At 46.1% G+C, this 16,760-nt stretch overlaps 5 protein-coding genes across 5 annotated transcripts; 2 read left to right on the top strand and 3 right to left on the bottom strand.

Annotated features, from left to right (window-relative positions):
- Positions 1 to 219: 219 nt before the first annotated feature.
- DFJ58DRAFT_734125 (uncharacterized protein) lies at positions 220 to 2,821 on the bottom strand (the record flags this gene model as incomplete). The annotated part of the gene is made up of 10 exons (XM_041386425.1): positions 220 to 618; positions 684 to 918; positions 964 to 1,364; positions 1,420 to 1,476; positions 1,543 to 1,626; positions 1,680 to 1,796; positions 1,850 to 1,924; positions 1,985 to 2,017; positions 2,068 to 2,495; positions 2,551 to 2,821. 10 exons carry the CDS (start codon positions 2,819 to 2,821, stop codon positions 220 to 222), a joined length of 2,100 nt encoding a protein of 699 aa, XP_041237816.1.
- Positions 2,822 to 3,389: 568 nt separating this feature from the next.
- On the bottom strand, positions 3,390 to 8,303 carry DFJ58DRAFT_734124 (uncharacterized protein; the record flags this gene model as incomplete). The annotated part of the gene is made up of 15 exons (XM_041386424.1): positions 3,390 to 3,658; positions 3,714 to 3,931; positions 3,984 to 4,325; positions 4,378 to 4,522; positions 4,575 to 4,973; positions 5,504 to 5,933; positions 5,990 to 6,206; positions 6,252 to 6,667; positions 6,716 to 6,748; positions 6,820 to 6,882; positions 6,950 to 7,153; positions 7,209 to 7,247; positions 7,305 to 7,687; positions 7,744 to 8,098; positions 8,154 to 8,303. 15 exons carry the CDS (start codon positions 8,301 to 8,303, stop codon positions 3,390 to 3,392), a joined length of 3,663 nt encoding a protein of 1,220 aa, XP_041237815.1.
- Positions 8,304 to 10,899: 2,596 nt separating this feature from the next.
- DFJ58DRAFT_846293 (uncharacterized protein) lies at positions 10,900 to 11,717 on the top strand (the record flags this gene model as incomplete). The annotated part of the gene is made up of 5 exons (XM_041393286.1): positions 10,900 to 10,977; positions 11,006 to 11,140; positions 11,180 to 11,211; positions 11,343 to 11,442; positions 11,592 to 11,717. The coding sequence occupies 5 exons, from the start codon at positions 10,900 to 10,902 to the stop codon at positions 11,715 to 11,717; spliced, it is 471 nt and encodes a 156-aa protein (XP_041237814.1).
- A 2,335-nt stretch (positions 11,718 to 14,052) lies between these two features.
- On the top strand, positions 14,053 to 15,347 carry DFJ58DRAFT_846292 (uncharacterized protein; the record flags this gene model as incomplete). The annotated part of the gene is made up of 8 exons (XM_041393285.1): positions 14,053 to 14,092; positions 14,164 to 14,178; positions 14,321 to 14,409; positions 14,456 to 14,493; positions 14,681 to 14,710; positions 15,032 to 15,100; positions 15,124 to 15,206; positions 15,247 to 15,347. 8 exons carry the CDS (start codon positions 14,053 to 14,055, stop codon positions 15,345 to 15,347), a joined length of 465 nt encoding a protein of 154 aa, XP_041237813.1.
- A 753-nt stretch (positions 15,348 to 16,100) lies between these two features.
- On the bottom strand, positions 16,101 to 16,694 carry DFJ58DRAFT_734122 (uncharacterized protein; the record flags this gene model as incomplete). The annotated part of the gene is made up of 1 exon (XM_041386423.1): positions 16,101 to 16,694. The coding sequence occupies one exon, from the start codon at positions 16,692 to 16,694 to the stop codon at positions 16,101 to 16,103; it is 594 nt and encodes a 197-aa protein (XP_041237812.1).
- Positions 16,695 to 16,760: the final 66 nt, after the last annotated feature.

Below are 16,760 nucleotides of genomic sequence, written 5' to 3'. Positions count from 1 at the left end.
CACTGTAGTTCAAACACTGGTTCGTCGTCGTGTGAATCTTTGCTAAGTAAATGCAATGTACTTAAACACCGATAGTTTCATGTAATATGGATATTCTATGACATGCAAGACAAATTTATGCATTAAAACCATGAGAAATAAAACACAGGCAAGACATTAGTTCGGCGGACGAGATATTCCTGACATGCGAAAAAACCACTGCTAATAGAATCCATGAAGTCATTCTGGTGCTGAAACAACAAGGACCCTCACATCTTCGTCGAGCTCCGATTGAGACAATAACTGCTTGCCAGAGTCTGCTTCACTCTCACTACATGCGCCAATGGCACATGGAGCGGTATTGTTACGTGCACAATGACTTGATCCTGTAGCATGAGGATGGGGCATCGTGGTGGTGTCTGAGGTCATATCGTCCATAATAGGAGATGTGAAATATTTCCGGCGCGCTGAAAAGTAGCGAACCTCGATTGGAACGGGTTGGCTCTGTGTGGTCCCCGCGAGCACTGCTTTGGTACTCGCTACTCCTGCAAATGATCTCATAACCGGTGATGACGGACGAATGAAGGGCTCTTTAGTACACGCCCTCGAACGCTTTGGACACCCGCGCCCCCCATCCATCTGTGACAAAAAGTGTGTGACAAATGAAAGACAGTCTTAACGGTCTTATCACCAGCAGAATTTACCTTGGGTGGTGACAACGTTCTCGACAGGGTCCTTTTGCGTTTCTGTGCCTCCTGACCGTCCAAAATGTCCGCCGAAAATTGCGCACCAGAGATAACCATGTCATCGAGCGCCATCGAGATCGATTCACCTCCATCGCCGTCGTCAACATCACCTTCTGCATCCTGGTGATCGGTATGTGCGTCGTTTTGGAAGGGCAAGGCCTGCAACCATGAACGCTGCTCTTCCAACATAATGCTACAGGCAAAATTAGTATTGCATCCCGTCTATGCTGTCGCATACCTATGAACGGGCATCGGGAGTTCGGGCAGGGACCTCAATCCTGGGTGACTACATCCAAGTCGTTTCGCAGACGATGCTTTTCCAATTTCATGGAAGATGTGGGCGAGGAACTCTGGATGTGTGTCCATGTGCGCGACCGCGGAATAGAGACATGTCATCCCCAGTGCCTCATGGACATCAGACTCGTGCTCCATGTGAAAAGATGCCGGATTCTCGGGAATCAGCAACGCGTCGAGATCCCCATGAATGGGTATCTTCGCCAGCTGTCTGAATCGAAGTAGTATCCATGTTGCAAGCTTCAGGAAAATCTGTGAGTTGCCCTTCTGAAATGCTATCCAGTTCCATTCCTCCCAGTCTTCAAGGGTAGACGGGAATTGAATATGCACTGAGTGTCCGAGATCCTGCTCGCTGATGGTAGATTGTATCTTGTGACATGGTAATTCATCGATGACTCACCGGGATGGCCGCAGCGTTGTCAACGCCATCAGGCTCCGTGTCAATCCCATCGATCTCCTGCATAAGATCATCAAAATGGAGACCGTGAAGCGGTAGCCTGGACCGGCTTCATATCGAGCCCACCTCGTTGTCTGTATCTGCGTCTGGTTGGGCGATCTCAGCAACGCTCAGAGATGTACCACGTGACGCAACGTTGCTGCTTTCATCCTATTCGACAAGGTGAATCAACAACGTGCGGTCCCGCAGAGCGAGACACAGACCTCCGGTTCGGACTCAACTATCGCTTTGCGTTTTCCATTCCTTTTAGCAGCTGTGGGAGCACGAGTCGGTCTATGCACAGCTGTTGATGATGACATTATGGGGTTGCCATTGACGTCCTGTTGAATAAGATCAATCCCACAAGCTCTCAATCGCATAATAAGCAAAACACCTCGTCTTCAGACTCAATAAATGTCACCCTTTTGCCCCTAATATTTGCGTCCACCTGAGGATGGTTGGAGCGACCCTGACCGTGTTGAACAGAATATTCAATGCATCTGTCTGACATAGCTAAGTTGTTACATACCATGCCGAACTTTCCATCTAATTCAAGAGCCGCCTGCAAGACGAGCAAACTCAGTACATTCCTTCTACGTGTATGACACGAACCGTTTCTCGACGGCCGCCTTTCTGATGTATACGTGATTTTCGTACATCTTTGACACGAACTTGTCCTCGACGGCCGCCCTTCTCATTTGCATGCGATTTCCGTCCATCTTCTTTCATATCGATCAGACTTGCCGCCTCGTCGCTGTCATGCTCCATTTCGGAGGCTGTGGCTGCGGACGTTGTTGGCCCTACCGTTGTCTTTACACTTTGGGTGGTCAACCTGGCGTGCTTTTGCTGATTGATTTCAGCACGATTCAAGCGAACCTTCTTCTTTGCCTTCTCTGTTTCGATGGCCGTTCCGGTGCTATTATTCCTTGGTGTTATCATCGCTGCAATCATACCTTCTACTGAAACACAGTGGTCGACGGACGGATCACCGCACATGTTCTGGCCGTTACAAAATTCCTCGTGGTACGAGGTGATTGTAACTTCATGACTGGATCAGCATGCAAGGGATGATATAAGTAGCCGGTGGTAACGCACGCTGCGTCACATGTGTGTAGACCATCTTCTGTCGGAAATCATTCCAAGTACGTTTGATCTTTGACAGAGTAGAGTGTTGCATGGACTCGCTGAATGCGTTGTTGTTTAATGCCATCGCAAAATGATAGTCGAGATGGGCCGAGCGCCATGTTTTGCTTGCTGGTGCATCATCGTTCACTTCTTGAACGAACGCTACAAGCACCTCAATGTAGTAATATGTGATGCAAAGGTAGGTGTCGAGAGTCGCGCGTGGTGATTCCAGATCGTCCATGAGTGCCTTAGCTGTCCGTCGATAAACATCGTGATGATGAAGCAGAAGCCATAATGCATCATAACATTGAGTGGGTACAGTCACCTATGTTTTTCCATCTCATGGAACACTCATCCAGATCAGAGACAAATAACATACCGATCTCTTGTTAATCACAAGTGTCAATCTCGTTCCATTCCTTTCTAACGAGAATCTTTGCGTCAAAATCGTGTGTGTCGTAACCAAGTCGTGATGTTTGATCACCAGGACAATAGGATTTACAGTAGTGTATTTCGAGGGATCCATGATGAAGCAAACAATGCGGGCAGAAGTTACCGTGTGAAATTGTTCCCTGCCTCAGCAATTCAAAATTAACAAAATGTGACACGATCGCAGTGATCTGATTATAGCATAAGCATGCAATGCAAGTGTGGGTACGGACGATGTAAGAATTGCAGACTGATAAAGGCAGCGAGCCATTGCGAGTCACATATTAACTAGGAACTATTTTACAATGGATGGCTTAGTCAAAAGGTGTAAGTTATGTACGGACAATACGAATAGTTGTAAGGTACGACATCAATGCGTCCTACAGTGCAGTAAATGGTATCAGCACCTTCTCTAGTCCTTTCTTGAACACGAGCTCCCCCTTGGCAAACTGGTCACCTTGGTATAGTAACATGGGTGTAGACTTGCGTATCGTCACTCCGAGATGTGTTGAAATCGCTCGTGCTATCTCAATGCTGATTGCAGCCGTTTCTGTATCCACGATAGAGGACGCCGATCCACCCTTTGCACGATATTCCTTCCCCTGAGTAACCATTATGCACAGGGCGAGTAATGATCTCCTGAACAGTGCTGTGCATACAATGTTAGGGACATTTCGATCCTAACTATGACGAGATAGCCTTACGTATTCGAGGCGACAGGCGCGGTATGGCAATCATCATGCGTCGAAGTGTCTCCAGAGCATTGTGCAGGTCCTGGTTGGTTAAGCAGTCACCTACAACAACGTCAAGGTATCTAGATATCTCTGTGAGATGCATGCATCCGTAGTGATAGAAGTGACCCCCTGTTGCGAAAGAGGCAAGTGGGGTATAAACGGCATGCACCTGCCCTGGGGGGATTATTCTACAAGAACATATATGTCAGCGAATGTGTTCCATCAACACATATAACGCACAAAATGTCTCCAGGTAGGAGTGTGATAACCTCTGCATCGCAATTAGCTCGTATCCAAGCTTCATTTTCGGTGAAGTTTCCTAGCCTGAGTGCGAAATCTTGAAGATGCTTGCGATCGTTTTGCCGATCCTTTGGTCGGAATACAACCCAAAACTTAACCCCTACTTCTATTCTGACCCATGTGAGGCTCCCTTCGGCGTCGTGATGAGGATACGTCAAAAATCCAGCATGGTGGAGCAGAGCCCACCCCTTCACTGTGAAGTTTTCTGGATGTATATTCGATGATATGGGGACGTCATATGTCGTTTGGTTCCACCCATGTGCTAACCCATGATCGAGATTTCTGCCATGAGTCTTTGTCATGTTGGAGATATCTCGGAAGGTAGAAAACGTACCGTAAGGTCTCTGGTAGCGCTGCCTGCGCGAGTGGAATGTCCAACACGCATTGTATCTTCTCTGGATTTTTCATGTCTTCGAAGAACGCTTTGAGGACGCCTGCCGTAGTGACCTTTGTATGATCCATAGCACGCGCCCTGACGTCTGATTTTTCAATTAGCGCATTCCCTGATTGCCGCAGACGATACAACGCTACCGTGAATCCAAACAATCCTATTGGGTGAAATGGCGTAGTATTTGTCCAGATACTCTGCCGTCAACGCTTCGCCCACTGGATTGTATCCTATTCCTCTGATAACAACTGGTTTATTTTGACTCAGTGAATCGCCAACTATATCCTGGATATCATTTTCGGTTATGTCGTTGTGTGATAGATGTGTCACATATTGTGAATCAGGTGCGGATACAGGAGAGTGAGCAAGATACTTGATGATCTGGATGTCTACAGCATCACAAAGATTGTTCTTGTCGTCGTCGTACACGGCTGGGAGAATGGTCCTATGGCCATCTTTCCACTGGATAATAGGACTATTCGAGGGTACTTCTTTCCCCAACAGTCCGACAGTCAAGTCATAATTCCTCGGCGCTGTCATGCCTGATGGTGGCAAAAACTATCAGTACTTGATGGCAACATTGTTTGATCTTCAATCGTTACCTGGATTCGTTTATGAATCGTCCGATACCTATATTCGTATTGCTGTTGTGGACTGTCTCGGATGGTGTATTGTTCAGCCGATTTGTAGTTGAATCGTCACGTGAGTTTATGATCTATAGGGCACGAGGACCGACCGCACCTCTACAACATCAGACACCCAACGATATCTTCCCTCCCGCGTCATGAATTGCAAATGTCTAACAAGTAGTTCTAGAATGCGAGAATGGACGTTCATGCATGTATATAAGATGAACGTCATATGATTCGGCGCGATGGATTGACTGGTAAGTGAATCAAGCTGCATGTATGAAGTGAATATCAACGCGAGAAGATCAACTACGTGAGTGACCGACGAGTGCCTCACATGCTCATACATCACTGCTAGTCAAGTCGTCATACGTTATTCTGATATATCTAACTGTCCATGTGAGCACTTGTGCGAGAATGACCTGATTCGTCACTACACAAACCGTCCGAAACCTCAATGTCAGACACAGATCCGTCTTTCGCAGGATCTGCAATATGCAATGCAGCATCATTGACCTGCGAGGCTGACGATACGTGAATGTCGTTGACCTTCTGACTGAGACTCCGTGAGTTGATGTCACTCTGCTCGTTCATACGATCGTGGTCTGGCACGTCCTCTGTCACCTGTGGCAGAGGAGTCGAGTTCGAGACTGCGTCCATGTCACGGGAGGCAGTGGGGTGAGAGTTGGATGATATTGATGATGGAGCGTCAACGTTGACGATTGGAGACAGTTCATTCATTGCAGTACCGATGTCCGTTGAACTGGCCATTGCAACTTCCGCGATGGGTGTCGCAGACGGTGCTGACGGACGGATAAACAGCTGTTCTGGTTTTCCCTTTACCCGCTTTGAAAACCCCCGTCCGCCGTCCTTCTGTTAGCTGAACGTCAGATCATCCCGGGCGGGTAATGTAAGCGCATGGACTTTACCTTTGGTGGAGAAGTCGTGCTCGACATCGTCCTCTTGCGCTTCTGTGGATCTTGCTCATCTGGTGTGACCAATGGCGCTGGGTTTTGTTCACTTGAGATAATCATCTCATTAAGGGCCCCCGCTACACCTCCATCATCGTTGTCACCATAACCGTCAACATCTGCATCCTCGAAGGGCCACCCGTCTAAAAACGGCGAGTCGTGGCTGAACATCATGCTAAATTCCGATTTAGTGATGCGATATGTCGAGAACGTTACATACCTTTTTACAGGTGTCGGTAGTTCTGGGAGAGGCCTAAATCGAGGATGACTACTTGCAAGTCGTTCCTCATTCGACGCCTTTCCAAGCTCATGGAATATATGCGCTAGGTACTGAGGATGTGTGTCGATGTGCGCGATCGCGGAATACAGACGTGTCATTCCTAGGGCCTCGTGAAAATCAGCGTCGTCCTGCATCTCATAATTTGCAGGATGGTCTGGAATGAGAAGTCCATCAACATCATCGTCGATTGGAATCTTAGCCAACTGTCTGAATCGAAGCAGAATCCATGTTCCAAGCTTCAGGAAAATGTGTGAGTGTCCTTTCCGCAACGCTATCCGGTTCCAGTTCTCCCAATCCTCAAGGGTGGATGGGAGGTCGTGATCAGGGTAGCAACTGACATCTTCGCCGATGTCGTCCTGGATGATGTTATACTATATCTGAGATGTACTTAAGGACGGGCCCACCCTCTTAACTTCTAGCATAGACTGATCTGACTGCTGTGTGGACGACGGAGTATGATACGAGACATGAGTGGTCATCAATTATGTTGATATTGCGGTATGCGTACCATGGGAGTCATAATGTCTAACTCTCCCTCTGATGGTGCTCGAACTGAGACTTCTGCTGTGGCCTGTGTGACCTCGTCATGGACAATACTGTCAGCGGTAGCATTTTGGGTTTCACATGCACACACATACCTCATCATCTGACTCAACAATGGCTTTCATTTTTCCCTTTCTGTCTGAAGTCTTAGAAGCCCGGGTCGGTGCTCGCACGTCCTGTGATGAAGAATCTGCTTGCGCGGCCGTCTCGCCCTCATCCTCAGACTCGAGATCGATATATACTTTCCCTTTTCCCTTAGCAGTCACCTTCCTGCCAGGACGGTTCGCATGGCCCTTACTCTGTTGCACACGATGATTATGATTGTGTGTGCGATCGATGTTGGTGGTCGCATACCTCAGCTGTGGAATCTTGCAGATCCCGTCCATCAGGTTCCTGATCCACCAACGATGTCAGTGTTGTTTGTGCGCTCATGTGGTTTCTGACACGTACCTTTGATTGACGGCCTCTCTTGAAACTCTTCCGTTTATTCGGTGAATTATCCTTCATCTCGACAATATTCGCAGTCTCCTCGATGTTGTCGTCCTCTACATGAGATGTTGTGGTTGAGCATGTTGCGAACTCTAGTGATGCAACGCTAGTTTTCACATTCCGAACACTCGTGCGCTTGTTGGTCTTCTGAGGTTTTGCAGTGACACGATTTTGCCGAACGTCGGTCTCGGCCGTATCTCCTTCGACCACAGTGGGTGTGCGGCTCGTGGAAGTCGGCAGTATTTCGGAGATCATTTCTTCGACTGACATACGGTGAGTGGCGGATATATTGCCGCACATGTTCTTGTCATTGCACATTAAATTGTGGTACTTCGCGATATCGACTTTCGCAAGGAAGTTTAGATGAGGTGAGGTGTTCAATTATCTGGAGAGTACGCACGCTGCTGGACTGGCTCATACACTTTTTTCTCCTTGAAGTCACCCCATGATCGTTTTATCTTTGCTAGCGCCGTTTTTTGCATAATCACGTTGAATGCACTGTTCTCTAGCGCCAATGCAAAGTGATAGTCGAGGTGAGCTGAACGCCATGTCTTGTTTGAAACGGGGTCGTCGACCTTCACTTCTTGCACGAACGCTAGCAGAACCTCACAGTAGTAATATGTGACGGCAACGTAGGTCTGGAGTTGTGGGATCGTGTTTTTGCGTTCAAGGAGTCTCGTGGCGGTCAGCTGATAGACTTTGAGATGATGAAGTAGGAGGTGCAATGCATCGTGGCATTGACTTGGCACCGCTATCTATGTGTAGATATCTCTGTGAAAAATATAACCAATAGTGCGCAGGATCACATACCGCTTCCTCATCAATCGACAAACACAAGGTTTTCCTGATCATCTGCAATGAACATCGTAGATTCAAAATGTCGTCTATCACATCTTGTGGCCATGACCGATCTACCACAAGAACAATGGGTTTCTCTGTGGAGTAATTCTTCGCGTTCATGACATAACTATAGTGGTTGAAGGGATCGTGTGAATTTATGCGCGCGTCAAGCACCACAATTTACTATGTCTGTCACACGTCATTCTTTGTTCCAGTCTCCATTTATCCACTGACTGGATTTAAATTACAACTCCGTCTCAGCATCGTTGTCCTTACTGCTTACATGATCGTAACACCACAGGCGCACCAGTTCCCGACTCCACCGACAAATATGAAACTCTTTATTAGTTAGCACAACAAATTTCCAACGTTCCACGACATACACAGACATCCATGCGGCCATCAATGTCAACTCATGCAGATACTACATATCTTTGGTGATTACGGGTCATGTTGTATGCGCTGCAGCGGTTTTCGCTCGACGATTGGAGTTACTAGACAAGGCATTCTTGACTATGAATTGAGTGGCACACTGTTGTTATCGTCGTCGATGGCGCACTTCTGACGTGTCGCCAACAGTATTCCTCGACTTTCCGAGCGCTTGGTTTCTCGGCATCTGGATATCAAGCAAGACGGAATGAGGTCAAATCTATTTTTTGCGGAATATTAGAATGAGATTGGGATCCGGATGTAAGTGAAGAAGAGTACAGAAAGGAGTATTCGAACGTGTGGAGACGTGCTCTTAGTATCTGCATTGATCTCACAGGTTCGTGCATTTTGCGGTCCTCAGTCACGCAAGTGCTAACCAACACCACTGAAGTACACATATTCCTATGTCCAGTTGGAAAGTTGCGATCAGACAACCATGAGCTTCTGGTTGTGTGATGGCGAGACGCCCAATGCCGCTATGACACTACACCAGGGGGCCGTTTGTCTTGTGTTGCCATCCGCCGCAACATATGTTCTTGAACTATCTTGTCACTAACGATTTGATTCGGTGCGAGCTCAGGATGTGTGATGTCAACCGAAAACGATATATATTCTTATTTTCAGGTGTTCAGTTGGAATCCATCCGGTGAAAATCTCAGAAAGCGTGGGTTTTCGACTCATATTCTCGTCCGACAAAAACAACTGTTCGCTGCTCCAGGTCTTCGACCTCTTGTCACGCCATCACTGGCACAATTGCGAGCACTAGTTTGATTTCGTCTTCCATACTTCTGATAAGTGGAGTCTCATCCCACACACGACGTGAGGGTAATCATGATTCTCCCTATTGTTCACTGTCAAACGTGTACGGCTCAATCAGATGGAAAAGCCCTTGGCGATGGGTTCGTTTTGAGATTTCACCCCAGGACCCACCGAGCGCATGATGAGTCACTGAGTTGGCCCAAGACATAATATGAAGTATATCAGTGTCGTTCCATGTTTACTATGGTGGCAGAATTCAGGAATATCCTGGCATCTCCTCATCGCTGTTGGTGGTATAAACCACGAATATGAACGCGAACTCGGTGTGAGGAACAGAATAGCAAACCGCGTGATGTTCCACCTTTCATGGCAAGACGAGAATTGTAAGGCTGCTTGTGATCCTGCATTCCACGTCAGGCAGGTTTGATGCTGCGTCGCCAGCAATTGTAGTTCTGTTGGCCGTTACAGGGACAAGCTTCCAGGAACGCTCGCGCTCGCTGTGAGACATATATATATATGCCAGCGGGAATGCGCCAGGAGGCTAACTAACCCTGTCCATCCCTGTAGATAGACAGTGAGGATGCAAAAAACATACGAAGGTAGTATGTAGCGACTCACTTTCGAGTTTGATATGTCGGCCTTCAACATTACCTGGCATGATGGTGTGATGAACTACAATGACAAGTATTTGGGATGGGCTGAGTGAATGGACTAATCGATAATTCAAGACGGAAGTGAGAATATGGGGAGTTGTGGACTGTCAGTGAGGATATGGTGAAAAGATAATGTTTGCCGGTGTTTTCCCCCATTCATGTTGTCCGATGGCAGTGAAACGCTTGGATGATAAACGCTTGTACGGTTGCTGAAGCTAAAAGATCAACCAGTAGCAAAATTCCATGGATCAGCGAAAGTCGCACACCAAGGTCACCGCGCAAGTCTCACAACGTCCTAAGATGCAGACACTGCGACGGAATATCCATTGTGATGGATGATGCACACAAGACAGGGCTCAGTGAGATTGTTGCGGTAGTTCACCATACACAGAACGATGCGCATTGAAAAGTTAATCAGGTCCGTCCGAGCCCATGCCGATGTGGATGGATGATGGAGCTAACAACAAAGGAAACATTTTGCATTGCAGGTCGAATGACAGTGCAAGTACTGCGTGACCAAGCCAGCCTCACCTATGTATTACATAAGAAATTGCTACAGTCGATTTGACCCATTCAATTAACGACTTAAAGTTAAACAAGAACATGCTGTCTCGCCCGTGGTGTGTGTGGCGTGGGAATATCACGTGATTGGTTGATTTTAAAAAGGTTGTTCAATTTCAACTTCCGCTCTTCATCTTCTCTACCTTATACTTATCACATTGTTATGACTTGTTTCAATCTCTTGCGGTGTCGTAGCTCCTTTCGGGGTTTAGAGCTGTTGCTCCGGCATTGTCTGAGACGCGACTTTTGTGTTCAGCGCCTTCATAGGTGCAAGGCTGTCGTCGACAGTCGCACGATGCGTCAGTTCTCTTTACATGACTCTTCCACGCTTCCAAACCTTCATCTCCTTGCCGTCGCTCCTTACGGGGGTTCTGAGCCGTCGCTCTGGCATGGTGTGTGATGTGTGACTTCCGTGTTCAGCGCCTTCATAGGTGCAAGGCTGTCGTCGACAGTCGCACGATGCGTCAGTTCTCTTTACACGACTCTTACACGCTTCCGAACCTTCATCTCCTTGCCGTCGCTCCTTACGGGGGTTCTGAGCCGTCGCTCTGGCTGGTGTGTGATGTGTGACTTCCGTGTTCAGCGCCTTCATAGGTGCAAGGCTGTCGTCGACAGTCGCACGATGCGTCAGTTCTCTTTACATGACTCTTCCACGCTTCCAAACCTTCATCTCCTTGCCGTCGCTCCTTACGGGGGTTCTGAGCCGTCGCTCTGGCATGGTTGTGATATGTGATTTTTGTGTTCAGCGCCTTCATAGGTGCAAGGCTGTCGTCGACAGTCGCACGATACAATCAGTTCTCTTTACACGACTGTTCCACGCTTCCGCACCTGCATCTCCTTGCCGTCGCTCTGCCGTGGTGCGATAGGACTTTCCCGTGTTCAGTGCCTTTACAAGCATGCAGGCATATCGATGTTGTTGACGCACTTGAGGTCTTTCTTGCTGCTCTCTTATTTTCGCGTACGTTTGGAATATCCTGGTACGCGTTGGTGTAATGTCGCCATTCAGATCGATGACTTCATATTCGACCTGGGATGGCGATTCAAAGCGGTGGATCTACCTGGCAGAGTCAAGGCCGTCATGGATGAAGGATTCGAATTGCAAATGGCAAATGATGGACGATGTCGTCCGTAAGCTAGGCTACTCATTGTAGCTGACTCGTACCCCGCCATGTCAACGTTGATAATCGGCTGCGTACGCAACTGTAGTAGTATCAGTGACAAAACGAACGAGACGTACTACCCATCAGTCATAGACAACGAAGAAAATCGACTAAAATCAACTATACAAGTGTCCGTGGTTTGTATTCCTGAGCTCCAGATTTCACTAAAGCCGCGGTCGCGTCGTCAAGTGCACGCACCATGCACCAATAGTTTCATGAACGACAATTGTGAGCAACGGTCAACTCATGGGTCTTGGATAACTTATATGGTCATTTCAGAAATAGGTTTCAAACTTGTGAAAAAATTTCTTTTCATGGGCTGGTACATATCATGGAGGGTACTTCTAGGAATGATATGAGCCAACAATTAAAGAAATCGGCGGTTGGGTTGTGGAGATATGGCCAAAATACTGACGTTTTGGCCCCACCACCATATGTCACCAATATTGATCTCCAGGTGGTCCAGGATCATCACCAATCGATTCCTACACCTAGAAAACACTAGGACAGGCCTTTACAGTATCGGTCTTAAGTTAAATTCAAGCACAGCAAAATATAGGAGGTAGGAGGGGGGAGGAGGACCTTGTATATCTCAAGAACGCGATTTTTTCTGGGAAATCTGGCTCGACCATCGTGTTCAGGTGGATCAAGAACCCCCAGGAAAAATGCTTTTGTAGCACTGGCAAGTCATGGGAAGTCTGTAAAAATCGATCTTTGTGGGGGGTATGAGGCAAACTGACATATTTCAATTCAAACAGGCTAGAAATAATCTGGGACCATCTCCAATCGATTCCTGTGATCATAAAACACTAGGAACATCCTTTGATATATCAGTATTCACATAATATGAAGATATATGAGATAGGAGGGGGAGGGGGACCTTGCATATCTCAAGAACATGATTTTTTCTGGCAAATCTGGCTTGACCATCATGTTCAGAGGGTTCAATAACCCCCAGGAAGGATGCTCCTGAAGGACTGACAAGTCATGGGAAGCCTAGAAAAATCGATCTTTGTGGGGGGGGCATCAGGCAAACTGACACATCACAATTCACATGGGCCCGGATGACTCTGAGACCATCTCCAATCACTTAATATGATACAAAAACACTAGGAACATCCTTTTATACATCAGTATCGACATGGAATCCTGCCTCTGGGCACAGTAGGTAGTAGGTAGGGGGAGGGGGTAGCATCACTCTGAAATATGATTTTTTCGGACCAAACCAGTGTTCCCATCAGATTCAGACGGCCAAATAACCCCAGAAACAAGTTCTATTTGAAGCCAAGCAAGTCATATGAAAGCTCAAAAAATCAATCATTGGGTGAGGCAGCATAACAGGGGTGACATTGCTTACATAAGCAAAAGCGGTCAACTTGACCATAGGTGGGCAACTTTGCAACAACATGACTTTGCCATATCAAATTGTTGCTCCTACTGGTCTATGGCTTCAGAAATAAGCCTGAGATCAAGCTATGCAAGTCATGCAAAGGCTGACAAAATTGACTTTGGGTGAGGGCCTCAGCACAACAGGACTTGATAACTCATGACTTTGGAACATGATTTTTTCGCACCAAACAGATGCTGCTATCAGATTCAGGAGGCTCAATAACTTCTAGAACAAGTCCTATCTTGAGCCAGGCAAGTCATGTGAAGGCTGAAAAAATCGATCTTAGAGGGTAAGGCAGCATGACAGGGGTGTTCAAATTTGAAACATGATTTTTACACATGAAATGGGCATGCCCACTCGATTTAGATGGTTCAATAACCTCAGGAACAAGTTCAAGATACAGTCATACATGTCATATGATGGCTGGAAAATCAATCTTAGAGAGGGAGGCAGCATATCAATGTTGGTTATTTGCTTCTAATAAGCCAACTTGCAAAATTTCAACAAGCATCTTCCAATTACAATATATAGCTTTCGTTTGATTGACGCTGATCATATGCACAAAAATGTGCTGTTTCATCGAATATTTCTTATGATAAGATGTGGCTTTATTATTGTGGCCTGATGTGACAATGATTATATAAGCAAAAATGCGGTCAACTTGAACCAAAAAATTCTCTTTCTTGCTTCTCCCTCCCTCACTCATGTATTTTAATTTTCACTTCTGGGATGATTTTCCGTTGATGTCACCCTGCATGAGTCTAATATTATCACCGATATGAACAACAAATTTCGCTTCTTGAAGTGTTTGAGGTAGAATGACCATCATGTTATGTGCCTTGTGTTTTTGCTTTGATATACTTGTATGTTTGTCACTGGATTCTCTATACACCTGGGTGACTCAAACTTCAAGAAAGATGTCTGAAACCGGCATAAAATTCTGTCCTCGCACCCTATGTAAGTAGATGAGCCACTGGCTATGACACATAGATAAGTTTGTCTATTTATTGAACAAGTTAAAACTATAGTGACTGCCAGTATATGTAAGTCAAGAATATAGATGTGATGTAGGGAGTTGTGCCTACAGGCTCACACACCTGGTATCGTCAGGGCGTTCAGACTGTCAAGTAACCTGGATTGCCACATCCAGATCATGATTGATGACTTGGACAACATCAATAATAGATGGATGCACGTGTCCGGTGATGGAATGGACATTTGACAACTGGTTCAATCAAATCACTAGATGTCTGAAGTCTGGATCACATATTCAGGTAGGCCTCCTGTGAATCTTTGTGGTCTGTGATTGACTACCAATAGCCAATTGATAACATCATTGTTATACAGCAGGAATTCCAGTATCATCAATTCTAGAGAAATGTGATGGCTGTCCACCATCAGAGTCACTATTTTTTATACTCCACAGTATACCACCTTCATCTTTCTCACATCTCACCTCTGTTAGTAGGAACAGTGATGACATTTCTATGAAATAGAGCAACCTCCTCTTCTCACCTTTTATTTCTCACTCTATTTCTTGGCTAGATATATCATTACTGTTCCCACTAACAGAAGGTGAGATGGGAGAAAGGTGAAAATAGTGATCTCAGACCTTGAATCCACCTGTCTTGTTCATCACTGTTCCCACCAACAACAGGTGAAATGTGATAATTGCAAAGGTAGTGAAAATGAAGGCAGAAGGAAGTGACATTAAGCCTTACAGGGTAGAGTAGTAGGAAAGAGAAAGAGGGTACAAGAAACTGAATGAGTAGCAGTATGAATGGTAAAGTCATGAAATTATACCCCAGAAGCTATTTGGTTAGTGGAAGAAGGTATAACTAGAGGATGCTATGAAATAACTCAATGTAACTCACAAATGTTGCTTTTACTAACCAGTGAATTCAATGTTCTTGAACATTCATTTTCCATGATCAATAACTTGGACTACATCAATAATGGATGCATGTATGTGTCTGGTGATGAAACAGACATTTGACAGTGCCCTACCTGGTCCAATATGACATCCTCCTCCTCTTTCTCTTTGTGTTCCAATGTCCTGAGAGCGACCAATGTAAGATCAGGTAACATTATAGTAAATATTGGCTATACAGTTAATGATAGTGTGCATGAATGCCCGAGAATGCTGTATGATGCTTCACTTCCAAAGATCAAGGACTACATGTCTACATCTATTCAGAGCCATGGTGCCTAGACAGAGGAAATGGTCTGCTTTGTGTGCGGGGACGCGGGGGAGGAGGGACCCTCTTGTGCTTGTTTGCCTTGGTTAATATCTTGTGAAGGTCCCTGCGTTTCTGCCTGTCACTTCCTGCCTCTTCCACCTGTTCCACAGAGGGCAATATCCTTGGAGATATAACCTGTAGCCAGGTAATCCAGGATAGTTGTCCATTCTATCACCGGACATGTGCATCCATCTATTAGATCACAGACTGCAGTGACCCCTATCAAGGACATGAATTAAAGATGAGAGAAGAGGTGGTTCAAAGTGGTGCGTACTATTTTTGCTTCTGGACAGCCAAGATATTGACTAACTATGACTGTCCCAGATCACCTTGCAATTGTATATCCCGTCATGTAAGCAGCAAAAAACAAATATAACCTCAGGAATGTGGCAACACGTGAACAATGTGCTCCGACCTACCAGGAAAGGCTTCTGGTCTCTATATGAGGATGACCTGGTGGCTTGTTTAGTACATCAATATCCAGGCATTTGAATATATTGGGAAGAAACAGGAAGGACTGGACTGCAGAAATGCAATTGTCTTACTTACCTTAGCTTTATTGCCTTTATCGCTAAAAATTATTGATGTGACAAATAAATTCACTTTTACATTATTGCTCGCTATGTCTATGAAATCAGGTCATATCAGAGAGAATATTGGCTATACATTTGCTAACAGTACATATAAATGGCTGACTATCGTATGTGATGCACAAGGATCACGTGCTAGTCATCTACATCCATTGTATCATCACATACAGGTTTGGGGCTAGACAGAGGAAATGGTCTACTCCGTGTGCGGGAACGTGGGGGAGGTGGGACCCTCTTGTGCTTGTTTGCCTTGGTTAGTTTTTTATGAAGGTCCCTGCGTTTCTGCCTGTCAGACCGCTTTCTAAGAGCTCCAAGGGCATCGAAAGGCATGACATCCATTAGGTCCGCTGTGAAAATGCGCTTTCCCTTGATTACATTGACTGGGCGGCGCACAACAGGTCCTCTTCGACTTTCACCAGCTCTCCCTAAGCATTCAATTTTGTAGAATGCGGGATTAGTGACGAAGACTATGGCTGATTGTTTGACACGCCATACAGCTGCAGTGGTGCTTGCAGGAAGACAGTGAAGGTTGGAAAATATATCTTCAAGTCCATCTTGCAAGAGGGTCTTCTCATCGTCGTCCATGCCTTTCAACAACCTATGAAACTCTGCGATGTATCCTTCTCCAGTCCATAATGAAGACCACTGAGAGCCTCCCTTCTTGAGCGATTCATGACTTGGGAAAAAGATGGACAACCGGTGTGCAAATGATTTAGACCTTGGGCCCATACGTCCAGGGGTCACACCTGTATGGTCCTGGAGTCCAATATTGCATGCATCGAAGGTCACAGCAGC

This window comes from Suillus subalutaceus, assembly GCF_016647625.1.
Source record: "Suillus subalutaceus strain FC151 chromosome Unknown DFJ58scaffold_167, whole genome shotgun sequence".
Classification (NCBI taxonomy): Eukaryota; Fungi; Basidiomycota; class Agaricomycetes; order Boletales; family Suillaceae; genus Suillus; species Suillus subalutaceus.
This window is presented reverse-complemented; position numbering and strand designations above follow the sequence as displayed.